Source organism: Mus musculus, chromosome 5 (assembly GCF_000001635.26).
Source record: "Mus musculus strain C57BL/6J chromosome 5, GRCm38.p6 C57BL/6J".
NCBI classification, from domain to species: Eukaryota; Metazoa; Chordata; class Mammalia; order Rodentia; family Muridae; genus Mus; species Mus musculus.
In genome coordinates this window covers 48,198,584-48,224,242 of record NC_000071.6, presented here as the reverse complement: position 1 = coordinate 48,224,242, position 25,659 = coordinate 48,198,584, and the positions used below count along the sequence as shown (strand labels likewise).

Genomic DNA, 25,659 nt, shown 5'->3' with positions numbered 1-25,659 from the left:
AGGGCTTTTCAAGGATAATCGATATACTTAGGTTTTAATTTTTTTTTCCTACGGACATTTGTTATTCTCCCCTCTCACATAATCTTCAGAAATGCCCCCAAAGCCCTCTTTTATGTTCATTTTGAGTCTATTAAAAAAAAAAAAAACAAAGACAAGTAAGACCTGCCTCGAGCCTCAGCAGCTTGCCATGCTGTAGAAAGCTGCGTGACGTTCCATGGTGCTTGACGGAACCATGTTTTTCTCATACCTCGCAAGCACATGGTTAGATCAAGCACAACAGAAAATCTCGCTCCATTATCACTACACCAACCACTAGGCCAGAGGGAAGACCGAGAGGAAAGACGAAGGGAGGAGAGAAGCTACGGACGCTCTGGAAGCATCCTAATGTTACATGACATGCATTCTTCCCGCAGATTGTGTATGATCATAGCGAGAGCATAACTACCGAAGGTGCCTGGAAACACAAAGAAGGGGCTAGATGGAAAGGCGCCTCCCGTGTTCCTCACAACTGCAGCGTGGGAAACACAGCTTTCGGGAAGAACATCCAGGAAGAAGTTGAAGGTAAGCTACAAGGACAACAGAGAAGCTCAAGAGATCTGTGGTGTCTTCATGGAAAATAGGTGCAAAACATCAAGACTAGAAGAAGGTACATCAGGGATTGAAAAGAGGGTAGGTTACATTTCAGAGGAGACACTTTTACTTACAGGCCAATTGGTGAATCCCTGCAAAAGAAAAGATCACCAAAGAGGAAAGAAAGACAGAATCATCCCAGTTAAGGTTTATAGACATATACAAACATGTACACACACACACACACACACACACACACACACACACACACACACACATACACAGACACACACACACACACACACACACACACACACAACAAATTATGTTCTCTTCCTTGTTTCTTTACCATGACAGACATTAGGTAGCATTGTGTGATGCATTTGTCATTCATTGCAATATCATTTCACTTTTGAAGTATAATGGCTTATAGGCAATGAAATGACCTAAAAGATGTGCAATACAAATAAAAGGCTATGGCTTCCTTTAATGAATTTACTGTCTGTGAAACAGGTTTTCTATTGTGCCATGCAGAATAGCAATAGGTGCATACACATATAAAATGACTGAAAAGCTAATAATGGAAAGTTACAAGGACAGTAGATAGATAATAATTAGGGGTATGCCATAGGCTACTAAATGACTCCCAACTTTTAAAGCATATCACTTGATGGGAACATAACAATAATTTCAACAAAAAATTGAAATGCCAAATATAAGAAATATAAAAGGTTACATTCCAATACATCAATGAGAGTCACCCTACTAATTGAAGAATGTGTTTCTTTTCAGTCTTCGGAGATTGGGCCGCAAGAAAGCTAACATTATTCTGATAATTGATAATGGGTTCACCGAATGCATTTAAAAATGTATAATTACTATCACAGCAATCAGCAATGCTTACTTTAACACCATGTGTTAGGTAGACACAAACTGTAATTAGTATCTGATGTGGATGAGAACAAAGTGAGCAACAAGCAATCAATGTGCCACAGAGCTTACAAGTAAATCTAAAATGTGAACTGAATTATCAACAATCGAAATTTAAGACATTATCTTTGATGTAGAAGTTATTTTTTAAAGTCTGTCTGGGCTTCTACCTTCCAGCAAGAGCAGAAAACTTAACTAGCACAGCATTTGTATTGCACTGAGTTTTACTGGGATTGTGGTATTTAAATTATTAAGAAACTGAACTGAATAATTTGGCAGTGACTAGATGAATTGCCACAATTTAGGAATTTAAATCATATTTGTATGCTAGTCTAGGCATAGTCTGGTTTTCAGAGGGTTTCTTTTTTTTTCAGCTAAGCCATGATTAGTAGGTAACTTTGCACATAATTGGCTAAAAATAACAAAGCTAAAAGACCAATTAATTGCTCTTTTCAACACATTACTGCTTATACCGTACAGACATAATATGTAGATTATTATTTGAGCATTAAAATTCAAAATGAGCAATATACTTAAATCTATTATATATAATTAATTAAATGGCAAGAATAAGTAATAAATACATCCGTAAAATTGAGACCAGTTAATATCATATGTATATATGTATAAATCACATAAATTAGGACCAACCAATACTATACACACATATATATAGCATGTATATTTGTATAGTATTAAATTCTAAAGTATACAATTATAGTATATTAAAGCAAATGGAGTCTTTTCACTAAAGTATACAATTATAGTATATTAAATTATACACTTTGTATACTAAAGTATACAAAGTATAGTGTATTAAAGCAAACAAGTCAAGAGGCATTTACACAAGAACCAAGTAGGTAAGGGACATACTTTAAAGAGCTAGCTCTAGACTCATCAGTTTGAAGGCGTTGAATGGAAAGGAAGGAAACATTACAATTGCATCTTTAGAAACAGCAACTCCTTCTGCTTAGACTACTCAAGGCATTGGTGCCCATTGGTGCCCATTGGTGTCCATTGGTGCCCATTGGTGCAGTTGCTAATGACTTCAAGATACACTAAATATCCTGTTTGTAGCATAATAATCTGACTCCAGACAGGCAAAAACATACAATTGGGAATAAATTAATAATAAAACCCCCCCACAAGTGCAGCTAAATCAATATGAAACAGCTGTCTTTTGTTAAGGAAAAAACAAAAAACAAAAACAATAGTAAATGAAAGTATTCTTTTTAAAACAAGAAGCTTTAAAGATGCGGGGTTTTGTTGTTGTTGTTGTTAAAAATGCATTTTTGCATGTTTATACCTGATTTTATATAGAACTAGCTCTTTGACAATAGAGGGGTTGCTGTCTTTAAAATTAGCCTCGTAAGCTATATTTTAAAAACAGCCTCAAGGATTAGATATTCAATGAAGAGAGAAAAAAATATGATTTAAGTAGAAAGCCATAGGTTCAAACATTTTCGCTAACATGAGAAATGGCTGAAAATGTGCAAAGGAGAAAGGGAGAGGAAAGAAGGTGGTTTCTGTTTTTTTTTTGTTTTTGTTTTTGTTTTTAAAATAGAGAGGTTCAGCATCAGAAGCTGCATGCAGAGGTGGGGCTTTCAGGATACAGCTATAAGTGATCTATGCGTGAGTCACTATCTATGAAGTGTTCACTGTACTTCCAAAAGCATGCACATCAATGTTTAGAAGCTATATAAGTCGAGGAAAAGGTGTCTGCAGTTAGTCCTACCACCGAGCAAAACCTACCTGGAATGAAATACTGTTCTTTAGCTAAATAAAAAAAAAAAACAAAGAGAGAGAGAAATAGAAGATGTACCTGAATGTCAGCAAGCAGAGATATGAGTTATCTTAGATTAAGAGTGGACTAAAGTTACTACAGGTAATTTAGTGACAATGTATATTCAGAGAAATAAACAACATACAGTGAGTGATAAACTCATTATAAACATGGACAATAACAATTACACTTTTATACTAGACATTTAGCATGTATTGATTGCACAATGAGAAGTGTGCCCAAAAGAGTTAGGTAGCACACTCCCCAAATGATAGTCAATGTTTCCTCCTGACACAACACATATGACACTAGGCCAATATGTACGGCAGCGTACACTTCCCAGTTAACGGCCGTCAGATGCTTTGTTTGGATAAACACACTCTTCCCTGGATGAGAACGGAGAGTCGTAAAAATGTGTCTTTATGGAATATTTTAGAAAGAGATGAGGCACCTTGGGCCTCCTACTCTGAACATCTCAGGTTGAAAAAAACACATGCAATCAATCTTATTTCAGTTTGTGAATAAGTAAAAGCAAGTCCAACTATTTAGCATTGGTCAATAGAACACAGTACAACAAACAGGAGTAATACCACTTGAGCAGTGGTTTATGTTATCAAAAACAAATCCTGGTTACATCTGAATCCTATAAACATCATATGAAGGATCCAGGGATCCCTTTCATTTGATTGATAATCATTTTAGTAGATATGCTATTTGCATTGTGTCTCTATTTCTTCTGCTTTTCCCTTTCCCAGAGAGAAGGAAAAACCTGAGACTGTACAATGTTTGGTAATCAGCTGAACGCAGCTGCTCTTGCTAATTTTCATGTAACTGTAGCTTTGACTCCTAAGGGAAATGTCTCATGAAGTGAGAAATTACCTGAACAACGGAATTTCTTGCTTTTGATCTGTCCAATTCTTTTGTTTGCCAGGCGGCGGGGGCTGGTGCAACGGGCACCGCTGGTCTCAATTGGGTTGGTGTGGAGATAATCCGCTAGCCACTTGAGATGGCAGTCACAAATGAAAGGATTCTGGGCCAAATGCCTTTCAGAAACACAGCAGAAGAGTTTTATACACTACTTGCATGGGACTCGGCTCACACATTCACAGTGAAAGTAACCGCCATTCTACCCTGTCCAAATTTTGCATACATACATAGTTTGGATGGCTCTGAGGGCTGAGAAGGTGCCCTTGGCAACCGTCTGAAGCTTATTGTCATATAAGGAGAGAAGGTTCAAGTTGTGCAGGTCCTGAAAAGCATCTACCCGAAGGCAGTTTATCTTGTTGGCATTCAATAATCTGTTTGATCAAACAGTCACAAAATTAAAATGTGGCCTCTCATTAAGCCACCTGAAATATAGCCCTCCGGTAGGAAACAAAAGAGAAATGCATTTTATCCCAGTACTAACTTTATAAATTTAATAATGATGTAGGCACTATGGCTGGGAGATTGAGGGTTTACATGAAAAAGCAAAAGTCACATGGTCAAACAAACTGAAATCCAGTTGTACATATAAATGGATTCAATAAATCAGATCACAAGACTACAAAGGATAACAAAACCATGAAGCCATAGACAAATATAGATGAGGCTCAGCTTCTGTTGTCAACAATCAAGCAATAATAATTAATATTATTAGTATCTCCAGCAGCTTTGGAGAAGTTGAGTCTCCTTCTAAAACAGCAGCCAGGGTGGTCATTATAGTATACATGAGATCACGACTACCTCCCAGGACCTTACACTAGAGTAAAAAGTCTAGACAGCCAAAATCCTTCAGAAGGCCCAAAAGGGTTTATAGTTCAATATTGGAACTCTGCAGCCTCACCCTGTGGCTGATCCAGTTCATACTTTTCTATTTTCTGTTAAGACTAGATTCTAGTATCCTCTTTAGAATTTTCTCCCAGATGTGTGGCCTTTTGGGATTCTACTAAACACAAGCATGCTCCTTTTCCACCCTATGCTTCATATACTTCAAATGTTGCTCTTCCGCTTTCTAATCTCCAGTTCTTTCAAGTGACTATGTATATGTATATATATATATATATATATATATATATATATATACATATATATATATATGTGTGTGTGTGTATGTATGTATATGTCTGTTTGTCTGTCAAGAAATGCTGAAATGTATAGGTATCATACATGTATCATATATATATATATATATGCTTAAATTTTTTGTTATTGATGCTTCCAAAGGCTGCCATTTGTACCCAGGACATCATGAGTTTCCGTGTATTTTGTTCCATCCTATTTCACATACCCCTCCTGCATACTACATGCTCAAATGTATCTGACACATGGCAGACACATGGCTACCTCACAACCTTCCTGGACAAGAAAGGTTCAGTACCATCACTTACTAATATGTATATCATAAGCTAAATAGATTTAAGTAGATTATAGAGTGCCAAGAAGTGGGGAGTGAGACACACAGTAAGGTTTTTGTCTGTTTGTTTTAACATCAGTCTACTTGTGTATTTGTATCTGGGTGTGATACAAATTACAGTTGTGCAGAATGGTGAAAGGGTTTTGCACAAAGATAATTGGATGTTATAGTGTGAGTATGCTTCTCAAGTAAGGAATGATAGCTAAACTAATGAAGAGTATATGGCTACTAATAAGTTTTTAATCATATAAGTGCCAATGAATGAGTCCTATAGGAAGTGAAAAAAGCATTCTAAGGTGAAGAATTATAAGAGAGACTGGTGAAAGGCAAAGGAAAAGTATCCTATCATGGGCATCTCCCTATGGAATGCTTCCAGATGAGGGTCTGTTACACATGTAATAGAAGCTACAACCTAAATCCAACTGCCACAGTGTGCCCCTGTTCTCTCTGTTTGACAAACTTTGAAAATGGTCAGAGATTAACATCCGTGCCATCCAACCTGATACCTATAAACTGAATGAACTTTCCTTTCAACATAAATGAGGAGGCAGCTATAGTCTAAGTGGGATGGTATTGTTAGAATGCAGGGAGTCGCAGACAAGTCAATAAAGAGTAATCAGGAGATTGCCCAATGGAACACTTCATTGTACTCCATGCCTGTGTTTGCAGAAGTAAGTCTGGGATTTTTGCTCTTAGATCACCTGTGATAAGTAGCTGGTGAATGTAACCCGTCTCTCTAGCTCCAGCCCAGCTACCACTAACATCAGAACAGATTCTTTATGGTGTGCATATAACTGCAGAATCTCTCCACAATGGGGCAGCCCAGATCCAATCATTTTATTGTGGCGAGAAATGTTCTTGGACCGCTCTACATAGCTGTGCCTTCCTAGAAATAGCTATTATTAAGGTCACCAGTGCTACATTTGTCATTTTTAGGACATTAAACTGTTTCATTTTGGATCAAAGACTCAAGACAATTAAAAGATTAAGAGAAAGATATTAATAATAGGTTCCACAGATTCACAGTAATCAAATACTTACAGTAGCTGCAAGGAAAATAGTCCTTCGAATAAACTTTTTGGGAGTTCTGTGATTTTATTTCCATACAGGACACTAAGGAATTATATAAAAATGAGAATTAAATATGCCAATTAGTTTATATAATATATATACATGTATATATACTTACATATATGTTAGTTCAAATACTGTATATACACACATGCATACATACATATATACACACATATGCTTAGGGAACTTAGTAGGCACTTAATATATCATCCAAGTGAAAATTGAATAAAATAAAAATTGTCTGATTATAGATTATATATGTTTACTGTACATAATTTTGGATACACAGAAAATATAGATTAACAAAACTACATAATTCACAATTTATTCAACCCTTTGTGAAAATAGTACTTGTCACTTTGAAATATTTTCTGCATACAATACCCCCCCACATATGCAGGCCATCAGAGCACAGTACATCTAGCAATGAACAGTCATTGTAGAATTGATTGTTCATAAAATGAGGGACTTCAGGTTCATAACACTGATGAACAGGAAAGCAAATAAAGCCAGGGACTTAAGAAGGAAGTGGTATAATTTGTATGTATGAGAGATACAAGATCTGGGAAAATAATGATCATACATATGATTTGAAAACTTTTCAAGTGTGTATTTCTCCTCCACCAAGTGTGAAGTGGAATGCACCATCAGGATACTGACTTCTGATTGCACATCAAGTGACAATATTAAGGAAAAGGACCTTGACTTAATCAAATCAGCACATCTGCTGCCTAGCACAGGTGTTAAGTTTTCTGGTACTGGGTTGACACTTGGAATGATGATAAATTAGATGAGGATAATGAAGGAATATATTTCTGAGCAGGGTGAAACAGTGATGTAAAGAGCAAATGAGCTGGATGAAAATAATTAAAAGGACCTCCAAGGGCTAACAATGGGTTCCCAACAATGTCTATTATAGCATCTAAAATTAGAGTATAAGAAAAATGTGTAGAAATACAAAGATATTCTCAGGGGCCATTTGATTACATATATAAAAATCACTGGTGTATTTATTTAAGTTTTAAGCATATGGCTCAAGACACTCTTTGGATGTCTGGTTAAGAAAATAACCCCTAATAACATATTTTAATAACATATAAAATTTTAACCATGCATAATTCGAAAGACAAGAAAATTAAACTCAAATAACTGTCCCAAATACTAGAATAATTTGGGAAACATACATTTGTATGGCTGAAAATGTAGGATTAAAAGATATTTAGTAACATTGAAGCACCTATAAGTCTAGGTATTTGAAATGTAGGACATTTTATTAACAATATCATGTAAATTTTCTTTGGAAATATGTGCACATAAATTTACTACTGAAGTAGAAAATGCTTTGCCCTCTTAGAGGTTATTTGAATGTGTACACACACAGACACACACACACAAACACACACACACACACACACACAGTAAATTTCCTACAATAAACATAACGTTACAAGCAGAAACACATTCTCTGCTAAAAGGACAGATGAGTGCCATGGTACATAAATGAAAAGCTTCAAATCTGAGTTTAAATAAGAATTTTGCTTGACAGCAGAGTATGGCTCTAATATACAAGGAACAAGCACACAATGGGAGAGAGATTACTAGAGTGAAGGAAACACTATTCCCCTTTTAAGATGTCAGAGGGAGTTGGGATGTATTGCAAAGCAGGAGGGAAACACTTAAAGGAATAAATAAAGCAGGGAGCTACATAGCATTGGGACACAGCCCATTTGTTCAGATTCCAGCGCTTCACCCTTAAAGCACATGTGAAGGGTCACTTATATAGACTATAGGTACAGAGCTTCCTTTAGAGAAGCAAATCAATTAGAAATGAAACAATTTTAAAAATATCAAAGAACAAAAGAGAAAATTCTATACTGTTAGAGAGATGGTGAAGTGGAGATTAAGAAAGGATAAAGGGTAAATCTAAGCTTCAAGGTCAAGAATAAAAGAAAGCAGTAGGGGATACAAGTGGACAGATTAACATGACATCAGCTCACGATATTTAATTAAATTAAACCATCTAACAATAGCCACTGTGCTACTGCATGTGCCAGCAACTTTGCTAGCCTGTATGAATGGTACCCACTTTAATTAAATTCAAGCAGTATGTTATAAATGTCCCTCATCTGCCAACATATGGCTGATACGGCTTGGATTAATGGGTTTTATATCCAAAAAACAATCCAAAGTGTCATTTTGAAAACATTTTATATTTTCAAATCCACTGATATTGAAAATCAACAAAGATACTCAAATGGTGGGAGTCTCCTTTTAAAATGACATCAAAAAGTGAATTATTTAACAATCTATTCAGTTGGGGCTTTTGCTTTAAGCTGGCAAAGACATATCTAAGGTGCTTTGGTTAGGAGTAATGTCATGTTTGTATCATAGAACCATTCTCTTTCTCCAAAAAACATATGGGTTTTTAAGGGGTCATGTTACAAAATCCCTCAATTAATATTGTTAGTAGCAGACAGAAAAAAAAAAAACCAACCAGCAATGAAAGGAAGAACTCAAGCAGTGACACAGTAAACATACCAGAGAGGTGTTCTTGGCAGATGCTTTATCAACTGTAAATGCTACCTGTTAACAGGTCCTAAAATACTCTATGAATGGGATTTCTGGATTTCTCTACTAAAATGTATAACCACTCCAGGACAGGGTTCAGTGGTGTCTTTGGTGTGTGTGTGTGTGTGTGTGTGTGTGTGTGTGTGTGTGTTTTAGAGACAGGGTGAACCACACTATCAGGATGTTGCCCATAGAGGAGTGGGTTGTCCTGCCAGCACCAGGGACCATCCTGTCCCTACCTATAGGAAGCTGGGGTTACAGATAAAGTCACTTTTCTGACACAGCAACAGTGTGAAGATAGAAATGTCAGAGACATCAGTCAAAACTATCAAAACCAAATGATTGTCAACAAAATAAGACATGTCATAAAATATAAAGTGCAAGAAGGTCAGTTAGTATTTGTGCTACGCTTTTTTTTTCTTGCAATGTTTTGATATCTTTGAGAATATCGTACAATGTATTTTGATCACATTTGCTCCCTCCTACAACTCCTCCCAAACTCACTTGTCTTTCCCAACCTTTGGGTCTTCTCTTTTTCTTTCTTTCCGTTTGGTTTTCTTAACCTTAAACCCCTCTAGTATACTTTTGGATGTGTGGCCTCCATGGAGTCTGGGGAAACCTCCAGGGACCACACACATAAGAAAACAGATGGAATGGCAGTAATTTTTTTTTTTTTTAGAGGAAAAGATTTTAAAAGAGAAACTGGAAAACATAAAGAAACTCCTCCGAAGGAATTTGAGGCAAACACAAATATGACTAATAACCCACTGAGTACTGTCTCTAGGTTTCTTCTTCATGAAATATCCAGTGTGCTTCATAGAAGCAATGTCAATTAGCAATTCATCAGACGGAGGGCTTTCATTGGCACATCAAGGAGGTTCCTGTTTGTGTTACAAGCACTAAAACAAAATAAATGAAAATCTATTTTAAAAGTATGGGTTTGGCATTAGGTACAGTGGGCAACAGCAGAAACTGGTGGCCAGTTTGAATTCTGCCTTGCTGGCAAAAGAGAGTGTTCCTACAGCAGGAAAAGAATTAAGCAACACAGGAACATGTACAATGGCTATTGCAAACGATTTACTATGGACAATGGCTATTGCAAATGATTTACTATGATTGCAAATGATTTACTATGGAATGAAGTCATCATTAAAGGACACATCCAAAGAGCTAAGCCTGTAAATTCAAAACAATGATGTGCACTTGGAGAATTCTAATGGTGAAAGATTTCTGAGAAATCCCAGTAAAGAGAAAACAAGGGATGACTGGGGAGAATAGGTTCTCACTGTCATGAAAAGCCCAGGAGTGAAATAAGTAATGCTAGGCAATGGAGTCAACTGCAATCCCAGAACAGATTTCAGAAAATTCAAAATTAGTAGTTGAGTGTTGTATGGGAGCCTCCGCAGACCTGAGAACTAGGTGATGAAGGCAGCACACAATTGTGAGTGACACTGAAAAATATATTTTATTTGATTATGTATGGGGGTATATGCATGTGAGTGATGGTACCCACAGTTGCTGTGGGTGCTGGAAGATGAACTAGATGTTTTTACAAGAGTTCTACAAGCTGTTAAGCAGCCAGACATCACGGCCCAGTCAGTGCCTTTGGATCATTATTAATGTATTAATTTAAAATGATGCCAAGGGTTGATGCGCTGAAGGCCAAGAACCTGCCTTGGCTGTACCTACTACCTCTAGCACTTTGTACTCTGCTTCTATAGTTCCAGCAAAGGGAGACTGTCCTCCACTAGTTCAAAGACAGGATAACTGAGGCACATGTAAATTACTAGCTTGTTCAGCCATGCACTTGGAAGAGGTGGGGATAAGACTTAAACACAAAGCATCAAAAGATTAAAAAAATAAGCTTGGTTCCCGGTTACTCTGCTTTGCACTTATTTCCTAACTAGGGAAGGGTGTTTCTGAGTTAGGACAAAACAAGAAAGTGATAATATAAAAGAACTGCAGATGGGTGGAGAGAAGGCTGCATGGATAAAAGCAGTCGCCATGCTACATGTGTGTTTCAAGGACATGAGAGCCAGGAGATGGGGATCTGCCAGCTAGCCTTAACTGTCCAGTGGCAAAGAAAAAGAGATCTGGTCATAACCAAAATAAAATGCAAACTTATATCCAAAGTTTTGTGTACTTTACACACACATCATGGATATGTGTGCATTTCCTCGCACAAGATTAAAGGAAGAAACAAACTACAGAGAGCAGTAGTATTCCCTATAGTACTGCTATAACAGTGAAAAAAAAAAACAAATTTTATCTGATAGGCAGAGAGATGACTCAGCAAGTAAAAGTGCCTGCCCACAGTGTGGATGTGAGCTCAGTCCACAGAGCCCACAGGTGAAAGGAAAGACTGAAAATCTACAGGTCCTCTCCGCTCTACTCACACACAAAAGCACACATAAACAAACAAACAAACAAACAAATAAATAAAAAACATAGTCTTTTTTTTTCCCAAAGAAAAAAGAACCCACTCAATTAAGGTATGATTTTTAAAAGATATTGTCTCAATAATACATTTTATATTATGTTAATATATGGTAATATAATATATAATAAATATTAATGGTAATCATAGTAAATGATATTGTACATATCAAGGGTGGCCCTAAAAATCTTTGCGCAAATCAAGTCCCATAATCTCTATGACAATATTTTGGTAATAAAATATTAAATCCAAGTTGTTTCTGTTTTAATTAAAGTTCTGTAGAGGTGCTGACAACTTATTGTTTAAACTATTTTCTCATCTTCAGTAGATGTACTAATCAAATTAACTAAAATATATACTCGAAGTTATTTGCAGAAAGATCTTAAAAGATGAGGTATAAAAGAAACTTGTATAAACAGATTTTTTTTCCTTACTCATTGTAAGATACTATAGGACAGAGGAGCGAGGGACTGATTTCTGAAACCCGGGAGGCTGGCAATAATTTACATCAGTGGAAACCCTTAACAAGTAAGTAAGCTAGACTCTCTCATTTTTTAAAAGACAAAAGGTTATTTTACTTGACACACTTTGAAAACTTTTCATAAGTAGAAATAATGGTAACCTTTAATAACTTATTTTAGCCAGTCTTCAATTAGCATAGCTATCTTCCTGAAACTCTTCTTGACCTTCATAACTAATGCTTATTATGGGGCTACAGCGGAGGGAAAATCCTCCTGTAATGAAAGAGGATGAAAGTCTGGCTCCCAGGGCTCACTTATTCTCAGCAACGCTCGGACATGATCCTTCCAAACGGACCAACACTGTGCTGAGATACATGAAGCTATAGACTGAGACATAAATCTAGAGTTGTCTGGACGACTTCAAAATAACCTGTCCTGACATTCCAGCTGGATTAAAAATAATCTCCCAAAGGAACTACTTCCTTTTCTTTAATAACAAAGTTAAAAAAAAATCACACACACACAGACACACAAACACACACACAAGCACAATTTCTACACTAAAATCTGACTAGTGTTAATGATAGACATCAGGCCCCCGTGATTCGATGAAATCCACCATTGGTTATTTAGAATATTTTGGATTCCCACTGGAAAAGTGTCTACTTACAGTGAATTCAGAGAGCGCAGTCCTTGGAAGGCATCTGGTGCAAGTTCAGAGATCTGGTTGTTGCTCAGGTCTCTACAACCAGAAATAAGGTTGGGTTAAATGAGATAGGTTGCCATGGAAATCGGCCAGAGAAGAGGACTTACTTGTATATGGTGTCTATGAAGACACATGTACCACTTTCAAAATGAAACATCAGAGAATCGGAAAATTTAAAGATGAAACCCATTCTGTGAAACAACTACTGTCCATTTGCTTAAGTTATTAGTAAGGACGACATCTTTACAGAATAGCATACCATCGATGTCATGACCATTTTTTCTTTTTGGTGGGAATCAATAAACTAAATTACAGTGAACATTAAAAATTACAAGGTTTCACTAGTAAGATTAAAATGCAGTTATTCAACTGGCAATCAGCCTGTCATTAAGCTGTCAATCTCTTCAATGGCTATGCTTAATTATTCCTGCATAGTCTTGACCTACATAATTTGACAAATGACATATCTTTGCACTGCCCTGTTAACTCACAGTCGTCTAAGCTTTTTGTATGGTGAGAAGGCTCCTGGAGGGATGACCCTGATGGAGTTCTGTTCCAAACGTCTGTGACGAAAAAACAAAACAAAACACTGTTTAGAAGGAAAAGTAAATCTCTAGACACATTCTATTCAAACATAAGAATCATGTCAGGAAGAGAAGTTAGTGTTTTTTATGAGACATCTTTTCTTCTTTTCCTCTAAAAATCAGGGCTAAAATTAAATGTGCTGCCCTTTAAATGTATAGCAAGATTGGAACAAAATGGGGGTAGTAATTATAAAATAAAAGTGCTACCCAGTCACTAACCAGTCATGGATTGAGTCAGAAGATTACATAAAGTAGGAAGCATTTGTAGAAAAAAGGGTGTGTATTTTAATAAACCATAAGTAAAGAAAATATACAGAGGCACTGGATTTAGATGTAAATATATTTTAGCAGTCACTATCAGTTCAAAGATGAAGTTAATGTCCTATATTGAATTTATAAACCTCTAAAGAAAGCACACATCATCAGTTGAAAAAAACTGGAATGCTCACAAAATTAATTTTGAAGCTATGTATGAAGCAACAACCTAAATTCTAAATCGATACATGATAGAGATCTCTTCAGTAAACAATGCATATCTGCTAGCTTGATATATGACTACTACAATAAAAATCTTGCCAGAAAAACGCAGCCAAACCTAGGTAGAATGCTTTTACAATATGATAAAAATCAACGTAACTTTACCTCTTGGGCACCATCCGCCCTAAGCCTCTGCTCTTTGAGAAATATGAGAAACCCACCCAGCCACTAAACGCCCAAAGGAGGAGGTTTTACCAAGTCGTTTAGTAAATGCTTTTGTTCATCAAAATGACTCTCTCTGTCATCTCTGTTCGTTCCCTCTCAGAACCTAAGAGCCTGTCTTTGTAGCTTTGGATTCTTGAGAACTGATTCCAGTTACCACTGGGTTAGGGTTTAGACATTGAGAGTTACTGGTGAAAAACTGAAGCATCCAGAAGAAAAACCAGAGTACTCGTCCTCTGATTTTTTTTTAATTAGGTATTTTCCTCGTTTACATTTTCAATGCTATCCCAAAGGTCCCCCATACCCACCCCCCCAATTCCCTACCCACCTACTCCCCCTTTTTGGCCCTGGCGTTCCCCTGTACTGGGGCATATAAAGTTTGCAAGTCCAATGGGCCTCTCTTTGCAGTGATGGCCGACTAGGCCATCTTTTGATACATATGCAGCTAAAGACAAGAGCTCCTGGGTACTGGTTAGTTCATATTGTTGTTCCACCTATAGGGTTGCAGATCCCTTTAGCTCCTTGGCTACTTTCTCTAGCTCCTCCATTGGGAGCCCTATGATCCATCCATTAGCTGACTGTGAGCATCCACTTCTATGTTTGCTAGGCCCCGGCATAGTCTCACAAGAGAGAGCTATATCTGGGTCCTTTCAGCAAAATCTTGCTAGTGTATGCAATGGTGTCAGCATTTGGAAGCTGATTATGGGATGGATCCCTGCATATGGCAATCACTAGATGGTCCATCCTTTCGTCACAGCTCCAAATTTTGTCTCTGTAACTCCTTCCATGGGTGTTTTGTTCCCATTTCTAAGAAAGGGTAAAGTGTCCACACTTTGGTCTTCGTTCTTCTTGAATTTCATGCGTTTGGCAAGTTGTACTCCGTTTTATGGAATACCTCCAGAAGCCACCTCCTTGGCACCGTACTTTCAGCTCTTGCTAGAGGTAGCACCTCCTTATTTATTTTTTTTTATTATTTTAACTTCTTTAGCCTTTGTAGACTTGGAGATAAGTAGAAACTTTTACTCTGTATTACCTTCCTACATGTTTCAGGAAATTCTCCCATATTAAATTCCTATATTAAATTGCCTGGAATAAATAATATTTTTATGTCTTGATTTAAAAATACATACATATATATTTTACTCATAGAACATATATATGTGTCATATGTTCATATGCATATATATACACATTGCAAACCTGTTTTCTCATATATGCATATGGAAATATGCATACACATGCATATATAATTTTGTATTTGCATATGCAGGTATTCTCCTTATCAAGTTATTGTGTTCTAAAGAATGGATTTTTCTCAGAAGACAGGAAACCATCCATATTAATAAATATGGATTTAAGACAGGAGAGAAGGCTCGGTGTGAAGTTTTCCACAATGCAAACAAGAGGACCTGAGTTCTGATTCCCAGCAGTTGTGTAAGCAGTGTGCTAACATAGGTCTGCAACCCCAAGGCTGGAGAGAAGAGACAGATGGGCAGATACCCAGGTTCATATTGGCCAGCCATTTAGTTGAGCCTTGAATTTGATAAATTGTGTTTCAAAAGATAAGAAGTTGGCTAGGGACTAGGGAGATGTCTCAGTATTGAAGATTGTATACTGACTGGTAGAAGACCTGTGTTGAGTTGCCAGTATACATGTGAGGGGACTCACAACTGTTTATCACTCCAGGTCCAGGGGATCAAATGCCTTCTTCTGGACTCTGTGGGTGCATGGACTAACAACTGCAAATACCTCCCTCATATACACACAAGCAAAATTGGGGTAAATATTAAACAAACACATGGGGAGTAACTTAGGACAGTATGTGATATCAACTACCTGCTAACACACACACACACACACACACACACACACACACACACACACACACACACGTTTAGTATTTGAATTATTTGTCTAGTTATTAAGAAATAATACTTCTCACAGGCTTTAAATACAGCAAAGACTAAGTTATTTTACTGTAATATTGACCAGTATATTTTTCAATGGTTGTTTAAACATCTTTTTTTTTCTGCTTTGACTTATTCTTACAGTCAAGTTACAAGAAAATTCAAATAGTCTGTCTATGCCAAGGAAACTTTATATACCAGTTAATCATGGGATCATAGCAATGTAATGGTGATGAGTTACTTTATTTTATTTTATTTTTAATTTTTTAAAAATAAGTTTTAAAGATTTACTTATTTATTATATATAAGTATACTCTGTAGCTGTCTTCAGACACTCCAGAAAGGTCATCAGATCTTGTTACAGATGGTTGTGAGCCACCATTGGTTGCTGGGATTTGAACTCAGGACCTCCAGTTAAAGCAGTTGGTGCTCTTAACTACTGAGCCTTCTCTCCAACCCTGATGAGTTACTTTAACAGAATGAAAAATTTGCTCATATAACTTTTCATAATACTGTGTGAAATTTGTAGAAAATAATGAAAAAGGATCAATAAAGCAACTCAGTGATTTATTTTTATAGATAGATAGATAGATAGATAGATAGATAGATAGAGATTATGCTTATTTCGACTTATATAGTGATGGAAGGTATCCTGAACCTACAGTTTATCCAAATGGAGTTCTGTTCTTTAGTAGGACTTAAGCTATTTCATGGGAAGTTTCATGTTAACTTAAGGTTTTAAAGTCTAAGCACGTAGAATACTTACAATAATTGATAGTTGACCTAATGGCAATTTAGTGTGCTTTTTACATTTGTTCTCAAAGAATATTTCACTGAGAAGTGTGTATTTGTCTGCATAAATATATGGACCAGAGTGTGTGTAGATGCTCATACTTTTGTACATGGGAGTAGAAGACAGTTCTGGGTTTGTCTGAGTTTGGATTAAGGGCATTTACAGGACACCCCACTTGTTACATGGGTTCTGTTTTGATACCAGGTATTCCTGATTGTATTAAAGTGGTCTAAATTGCTGAGCCATCTCTCTAGCCCACAGGTACATGTAGTTATGAAAAACTATGCTAAATCAACATTACATTTTATAAAAAATTATATCTAATCAGTCACAACACAGTATAAGTGATACTATAAGTTTTACAAGCTGAATATCCAATGTTATAAAATGTATACACCAAAGAGAATACATGATGAAATTATAATATATTTTATAAGGAAGTACAATTATACTGATGTACCAAGGTGTAAACTTCACATTCCTAGCAGATTCACTTGAAACTCACATAACAGAACACTGAACAGTGAAAACCATACATGATCGACCTGCTGCATTTTCTTATCTGCTTGTTTTTGACATGGCTAAAAAGCATATTTGAAAAAGCTTACTGCTATTCACACTTAGCAGCTAATTGTTTCTTTCTTTTTTTTCTTTATTTTTAATCACACTGTCTCAGCAGTCCATTAAGGATAAACATGATTGCATTCCCCAATCCAAAAGAGTAATTCTGGACTGGTGAGATGGCTCAGCCGTTAAAGGCTAGGCTCACAAAACAACCAAAAAGAGTAATTCTGAAATGAGCAGACACACTGTCACTGACAGGCAGGCACAAACGCCACTTAAAAGCATTTCATTTTTGTTTCATTCTTATTTAATGGACAAACCATGGACTATTGTGTACTTACATTAAAATCTTAGAGTCATTAAACTCTGTAGAGTCAAGTGCTCTTTTTTTTTTAATATGTCATAGAAAATTTAGAATATATTTGACAAACTAAACAACACTCATATAATGGTGTGCCATAATAAGAAAGAGGGAAAAAGCACTTGGTCAAACCATAAATATGAGAAAGAAAAATATCAGCATTTCCAGGTTTAAAAAATGGCAAACTATATTTACATCTCTTAGTTCCATTAGCTTCTGCTCTCTGCTTATTATATTAGCATAGAATCTGCTGAATTTCAAAGAGTGCACATTTGAGTCCACTGTTCCATGAAGAATCTAATTAAAACCATTTCAAGATTATGGAAACAGATAGTGTAATGGATAAGACATATTTGCATGATTAGGATAAAACACACCATAATTAAGAGTCTTCCAAATGTCAACCCTTGAGAGAATATGCTTCATCTTTTTTTTTTTTTTTTTTTTTTTTTTTTTTTTTTTAGAAAATAAAAACAGATTTAACGAAGTGAATAGGGGAAAAATTCTATGCCCTAATAATGCAAGGATGAGTCCTTTCATGTAAACTATGCCAGAACTAATTTAATCCACAGGATTTGTGTGAGAAAACCCACAACATTTTACAATTAGATTACTTACAAATATAAATATAATATTTTATTTTCTATATTTATACATTATACTGTATTATTCTACCTAATATATGTAATTCCTGATATTACTATTACCACTTCCATAAAATTAGAAGAATATTTTAGCTATTTGTTCAGTGAGATAAGATAAGATAAGATATTCAACCGTATTGAATGGAGACGAGTCCCAAATGCTCACAAGGAGATTCAACCAATAAAGGCCTTTCCTCCTCTCCCTTGACCTACCCCTGCGTTTTTACTCTTTCTGTTTTATGTTATAAATCTCAGCCCTTCTGTGCTCCTTAACAGCAAACAATCATGGGAACTTCAGACTCTTTGAGAGAAAAAAGAAACAAGAAGACTGTGCTGAGAATCTGGAGACCATTAAGATATGGGAATTGTGTATAGGCTAAGCAGTGAATATAGAAATACCACTGTGCCACGAGATGACCTGCTGCTATGTGACACAAAACACTCTATAGTGATTATGATAGGGTAGATCTTACACATAAATTTTACAAAACACACCATGATTGGTTGTTAAAGAAATTGCCATACTAGTTATGCATATATTTATGAGATTCTGAACAAACTAGTCTACTTTAACACTTATTTCTGACCCATTTTTCTCAATGTTTTCTCCAAGTCGAATTATCTTTAAAAACAACACAAAATACCATGCACATGTAAATATTAAGAAGGCCTCTAGAATAGGTCTTTATATGGTTTGATATATATAAGTACAAGCTTTTTAAAATACTTGTCTTTTGTTGACTAAAATCATGAATCTTACACAGACTGGAAAAAATTTGAATGCACCATCCTTAGGTTTAGGGACCTTAAAGTCGCCATCTTCCTTCTCCATTTTAGCTTCAAGTTTTGAAAGTGATGAAAGAGAACTCACCACAGTACCTTGATAAGAACTACAGTATAAACAAAGAAAATATATTGTGTTTTCTTGTACAGAGATAGATGAATAAAAATATGACATATATACATAATATCTGCAGGTGTCCTGATCATAGATATGCATTATTTAAAACAATAAATCTGTTACCTGGAAGGATCTCTAGAGTGAAATTAATATGTGATGGTAAATAATGTTTAGAAATAAATTAGCAAAACAGTTAGTTGTTATTCAGATATTTCTGTAACTATAGTAAACATAGGTATACAATTCACACCAAGATTCAGAAACAAGCTAGTTGTAAGATCTATAATCATACTTAGTAATGTTTAGCTTTTGCTTTATTTTGGAAACTACCAAAGGGTTTTATGATACTAAGTAAGATATCAATGTGGACTGAATGAGCCTGCAATATACAGCCCAGATGCTCATTTTACATGCCGATAAAACTAACATGTCTTTCCATTTTCTCCATCTGCTTTTAACATAGATGGCAAAAACAGCTGCCGGAGAATGGAACATGAATTTAATGGGCGAAGGGAGAGAAGGCTCAATGCTTCTATGTTCAGAAAGTTAAATTGCTTGGTGCAGGCAAGGAGGTCTCCACACAGTAAACACTAGCATCTGAGGGCAGAGCCTAGGTTCTCTTTACACTGGGGAGTTTCTTGTCTATTACATGGTAACTTTACAGTCCATACTTTATATTTCTGGATTGTTACATTTAAATTCTTAGCCCTGGGTTTATACTGTTGACTTCCTCTATGTATATCTTCTAAAATCGACCAGGCATATTTAGACTAAAGTATTATTTCTTTCTCATATGCTTTGTTGCTGGAACTTTGCTAGTTTAATAAATGTCTCCACAGTTGAGTTAATATAGGCCTCTCAAAGTCTGTATTTTGCATATAGCCAACACATTTACCTTAGGGCTGTGCCCATACTAATTTATTTTCAGTCACTTCTGTCTTGAGATGGGTTGTTTTTGAGAACTATCTATCTTATTAATCTCATTTTCTTTTATTTTTTTTCTGATAACATTTTAGTATACCTTCCAAACACTCAACTGTGTTTTCATAATAGGGAAATTATTCATATATTTTGTCTCTTGACCTAAACCCAAACAACAATGTGTACATATAAACATGTGTATCTGTGTCTATATGAGCATACTCCTGAATGAATGTTGAGTTACTTGCATTTATTCATGAAGACACATATCCAAATGCAAAATTTCATGAAATATGCAGTTGAACCTCATAAAAATATGAGGAAATGAGACTCTGTCAGACTGTTTCCAAATAATAATAATAATAATAATAGGTTGTATTTAGACAGACAAATTGAAATTCATAGTTTTTATCTATATCTAATTTTTATCTCTATCAATCTTCTATAATCTATCATCCATCTATCTATCTATCTATCTATCTATCTATCTATCTATCTACCTTCCTACCATCCATCCATCCATCCATCCATCAGCCTATCTACAATTTCATGAATACAAAAGAAAAAAAAAAGAAACAGTCTGTTGTTTTGTTTTGAAATAATAACTGGAGTCTTGTGGATAATTGCCATTAATCAAGACTTGAATTATACCTCCAATTGACTAATTATTTACAGTTGTAAATAACTGTTTAAATGATTTTCCTCACCAGTTACTCCACAATGTTATTTAAAGAGTAAATAGTGGCTTCTGCTGTCCTCTACCCATGCAATGAGATCTTCTTTAAGTACCATTTGGCTTTTATGAAGTTTAGTTATACTGTGATCATGTTAGCATTTAGACTGTCTAAATTCCTAGCATTTACCCCTGCAGCTAATTAACTATAAACTCATTATGTAATTGTTTTTAAAGTATCAGCTTTTCTCTGAGAATGAATAATACGTCCTGTCTCAGATATTCTTATTTTAACGTCAGATTCTACTACATATTTTTTGGGATGTTAACAGATTAAGGAAATCAGTCACATTTGTGCTAGAATGACTGACTCACTGGGATAACTTCCCATCAGTACGGGCATCACATCCAGACCTGTCTTTATCATTCTTTCGGGGTCTGTTTCAAAGGTGCCTTTCAGCTCCTTTTTCTTTATTCCTTGAACATTAAGTTTATTTTTATAACTAGCAAATCTATTTTGCTATTCATGTCCCTAAACAATTCTCCAATGTGATTCAATTATGATCCAGCTATTCCTTAAGGTTTAGCTTCTGTTGTATTTTTTGGCAGCTGCAAACTTTCAGTTCCTTGCAAAACACACAGGTTTCTCAACTTTCTGGTGGCATTACATGATTTTGTCTTTGTATTAAAAAAAAATCCCTATTTTCTCTACAGAAAAGCACATTTTCATACAGGAAAAAGACAAGATCCCTGGCAGAATCAGGTGCTCTGCTCGCATATTCTGATGATGGACTTATGACACTCATGAGGCTTCCTATTACTCTGTACAGAGCTTCGCTATCTGCATTGTAAGCTTCCTGAAGGCAGGCAGTGTGTCTCTTCAACTTTAATGTCTATGCAGAGTGATTATCTTTTATCCTCACCGAGTACGCCATATATAGGAAGATACTAGTTCATGCACAGCTTTCTTCTATATTTGTTCTTCTCACGGACTTTTGGGGCTTTTAAAAGGGAACCTGTTAACTTCCTGATTTTTTTTTTAATTATCACATCCATCTCTGTGCTTATTTCTCTAAGGCCTCTCTTGGTTGTCTTATAATTTTAGAATAATCTTTTCATTTATAAAGAAATGTTACAAAAACCTTCCTGCTTAAAGTATTATGCCTCATATTCTTTTGTAATTACTAATATTGTAACTGTTATAGAAAATGACTTTTAAAAGTGTTGTATTATATGTACATAGCCCAGGCATTAGTGCTGCTTCTTTATTGGTTCACTCAAAAAATCTAAAACTATAATATAAAATTTAAAGCCAAAACATGATACAGCCTAGTTGATCCTGTGTGTAGATATAAAATAATAAATATATTCAAAAGCCCATGTCTCTCATTTCTACGAAGTGGTTTGTTAATATTACAAACTAAAGTAAAGTAACCTTAATCTTTAATTCTCTAATATTTTCTCCAAGCACAGGAAAATAACACCATAGTGAAAATAAGTATTCTTTCAAATTATGAAGTTATTTAAAATTAAGGGAAAGCGGATTTGGAGATCGCTTAGCAAATAAGTAGAGTGTGTGCTCTGTCAGGGGACCGGAGTTTGGTTCCTGATGCCTACTTTAGGCAGTACAAACCACTTGTGACTACATAAGGCCTTTGCTGCACTCCATGGTGGCCTATGTTCATGTAGTATACACTCAGAAAGATGCAGAAATAGACATAAATAAAAGTAAATTTTTTGTTAAATGAATATAAGTGAAGTTGTATGCTATTCATTCACTTCCTGACAAATTACATTAAATGTAGCATCATCTGTCGACATTAGCTATTTTCTCCTTACTCTATAAAGAGTAAATATAAATTATTCTGTATACTTCATGAGAAATTTAATATTGCATATTTTTAAGTTTTAAGATACATTTTAAATGTCATAATTAGAATAAAATAAACTAATTATAAAGATGATATATAAGTTATTGAGATATCATTAAGTAATATCTAAATAAACTTTATCCTGAATTTCTTGAATATTTCTATATGTGTTTAAAAATAATTTATTTATTTTGAGAGAGCCTTATTGGTCTAGCTTAATCTGGACTTAACTTACTATAGTTCTAGCTGTCTCAAACCCATGGGACAGTTCCTTTCTCAGACTATTGCTAAGATTATAAGCAGAAGCTACAAATCTCACGTAATATTTAAAAATCATTTAATGCAGAATGAACTGCACACAAGTTGAACAAATTTCAATTTTGTAATGCTTCATGTAAAATATTAGAAGAATTTTTAAGTAACTTGTCTCAATATTAAATGAGTACTATTGAATGCAATTAAATAAATAAAAATATTGGATGACGCAAATATATAAACAGCATTGAAAAGGACAAGCCACCTAATCATTAGAGAAGTTTCTGAACATTGATGGAGAAACAAGGAATTTCAAATTGTCTCAGCATGTAAACACAGACTATAGACAAGTATTCACATTCCATAGTATGTCTCCTTTCATTTCTTCATGTGTGCAAAGAACCCAGGAGAAGTACAATGCACTTACTAATCCTCAAGTGCAAGAGCCTTCTCTTTTTCTGGACTAAGGAGAGCAGCATAATGACTGACCACCAAGCGCAATTCCTTTACATTTCACCTGGCTCCCCAGCATGTCCAGAAATATATTTTATGTGCCAGCTGCAGTCCATTATTGGAAACCCTGAAGCCATACTCAGAAGACCCATCCCAGCCTGGAAAAGCTGGAAAACCCATTTTGTCAAGAAGCATCTTCTAAATTGTCTAGATCGTCTGTAGAATGGCTTGAAAACACTAGATGGGACACCACCATTTGTAACAGAAATGAAGAGTATGAACTTTTATGCCACAGTAGACTTTCACATTGCATTGAAAAGAAGAATACCTCAAAAACCTAAGAAGTTACTTCTTAGTTGGGCTATGCCAAGAATAAATTTGGTATTAATAATCTTCCAGAAACAGAATCCTATATCAACTTGCCTGAGGCTTTGACCTTCATCGAAAATAAAGTTTGCAACAGGAGAGCTCAAAGCAGCCAACTTCCAAGAAGACTCCACACCAGCAACAGGTTTTCCTTTACTGTGGATTTCATCTTACTTCTAAAATTGTATTTTACTGAACTATAAGCCTCTCTTCTCTGCTTTATATTGTCATTACTTTTGCTATAAAAATGGTATCTAGGAAGCTTTCCACATTGTGTGCCCAAACCATGATTCCCTATGTAGGGTTGGCAGCTCCAATATGGTCCTTCTTCCTATCCTTCCTAGGCTAAATATTGAGACAGTAATGGCAGGACAGAGAGATATGACTCTTTTTTTTTCTGGAATCTATGAGCATGATCCCAGTGAGGACTCCTACTAATGGAGAACAAAGTGTCTGAACTGACCATCTTTTGTAGTTAGACAAGGCTTCCCGTGGTGGGGCTGGCATTATATCATCTGAGTTGTTGGCTGAGGAACACCTCTGGAGATCCCTAAACAAGCCAGACTGATGCTAAGAAAGTCACTCTTGGAAAATTGATGGTAGGGACATATTGCTGAGGACAAAGTCTACTCAGCTCTTGAACACAGACAAGTAGAACTGGTGCTGTCTAGGAGCCTTCACCCTACCTCCTAGTCTTTTTAGCATTAGGTGATGCTCTGCAGGCTATGGAAAGAGGAACTGAGATACCAACCCAGCCACAAAAACTTTGACAATTGGTCCTGCCTGTAAGATGTGCATAGAACTGGTGGGTGTGGCCAACTAATGCCTCTTTTAACTTGAGGCCCATCTAACAATAGTGATCCCATACCAGTCACTGTGTGAATGGCCAGAAACCAGATTTGGATACTCTAGAGACCTAGAGTAGAACCAAACATGACTGTTAAAACAAATAATCAAACAAACAAACAAACATCAATGAAAGGGTTGTCAGTGAAATTCTGCTATACTCATAAATTGCTGCATGCCCAGTTTTTATTAGAGACCCTTTATTCAGCAGCAGATGGTTGTGGGTGCAAAGACCCATCAACAGACATTATACAGAGGGAGTTTAAATTGAAGGTCTCTACTGGGTCCCTCCCAAGACTGGAAACCCAACAGAAGAAAGGGAGGAAAGACTGCAAAAGTCAGAGGGAATGAAGGGCAAAAGGAGAACACAAAGCACTGAATCGACTAAGCAGGATTCACATAGGCTCACAGTGAAGTGACAAGCAGAGGGCCTTCATGGCTCTGCACCAGGTCCCCTGTGTATATGCTATGGCTGGTAGCTTGATATTTTTGTTGCTCCTAATAACAGGAGCTGGTGTATCTCTGACTCTTTTGCCTGATCTTGAGACTTTTTCTCCTACTGGTTTGCCTTGTTCACCTCAATAAGAGGTCTTTTGCCTTGCCTTATTGGATCTTGTTTTGTCCTGATTGGCTTTCCTCTCTTGGAGACCCCCTTTTCTTTGAAAAGAAAATGGAGGGGTATTGGACCTGGGGCAGTGGTGAGCTTCTGGGGAATTAGGAGGAGTGGAGGGAGGGGAAACTGGATCAGATGTATTGAATGAGACAAGAGTCTCTCTTTCTCCATATGTATATGTATATGTATGTGTATGTGTATGTGTATGTGTATGTGTATGTGTATGTGTATGTGTATGTGTATGTGTATGTGTATGTGTATGTGTATGTGTATGTGTATGTCTG

At 35.9% G+C, this 25,659-nt stretch overlaps 1 protein-coding gene and 1 non-coding gene across 9 annotated transcripts in view; both read right to left on the bottom strand.

Annotated features, from left to right (window-relative positions):
• The window catches only part of Slit2 (slit guidance ligand 2), a 326,445-nt gene that overhangs the window by 83,493 nt on the left and 217,293 nt on the right, over positions 1–25,659 (bottom strand). For 4 of the 8 annotated variants that reach the window (XM_006503815.4, XM_006503813.4, XM_006503816.4 and 1 more), the window contains 6 exons: positions 13,416–13,487; positions 12,889–12,960; positions 6,720–6,791; positions 4,438–4,581; positions 4,163–4,326; positions 3,253–3,276 (listed from right to left, as the gene is read on the bottom strand). In XM_006503815.4, coding sequence (XP_006503878.1) covers positions 3,253–3,276; positions 4,163–4,326; positions 4,438–4,581; positions 6,720–6,791; positions 12,889–12,960; positions 13,416–13,487 — 548 coding nt within the window. The remainder of the gene's footprint in view (positions 1–3,252; positions 3,277–4,162; positions 4,327–4,437; positions 4,582–6,719; positions 6,792–12,888; positions 12,961–13,415; positions 13,488–25,659) is intronic. The other 4 variants (NR_111900.2, XM_006503814.4, NM_001291228.2 and 1 more) reach the window with 1 other exon arrangement.
• On the bottom strand, positions 192–301 carry Mir218-1 (microRNA 218-1). Its single transcript, NR_029798.1, has one exon. It is a non-coding gene; the product is annotated as a microRNA 218-1 (primary transcript).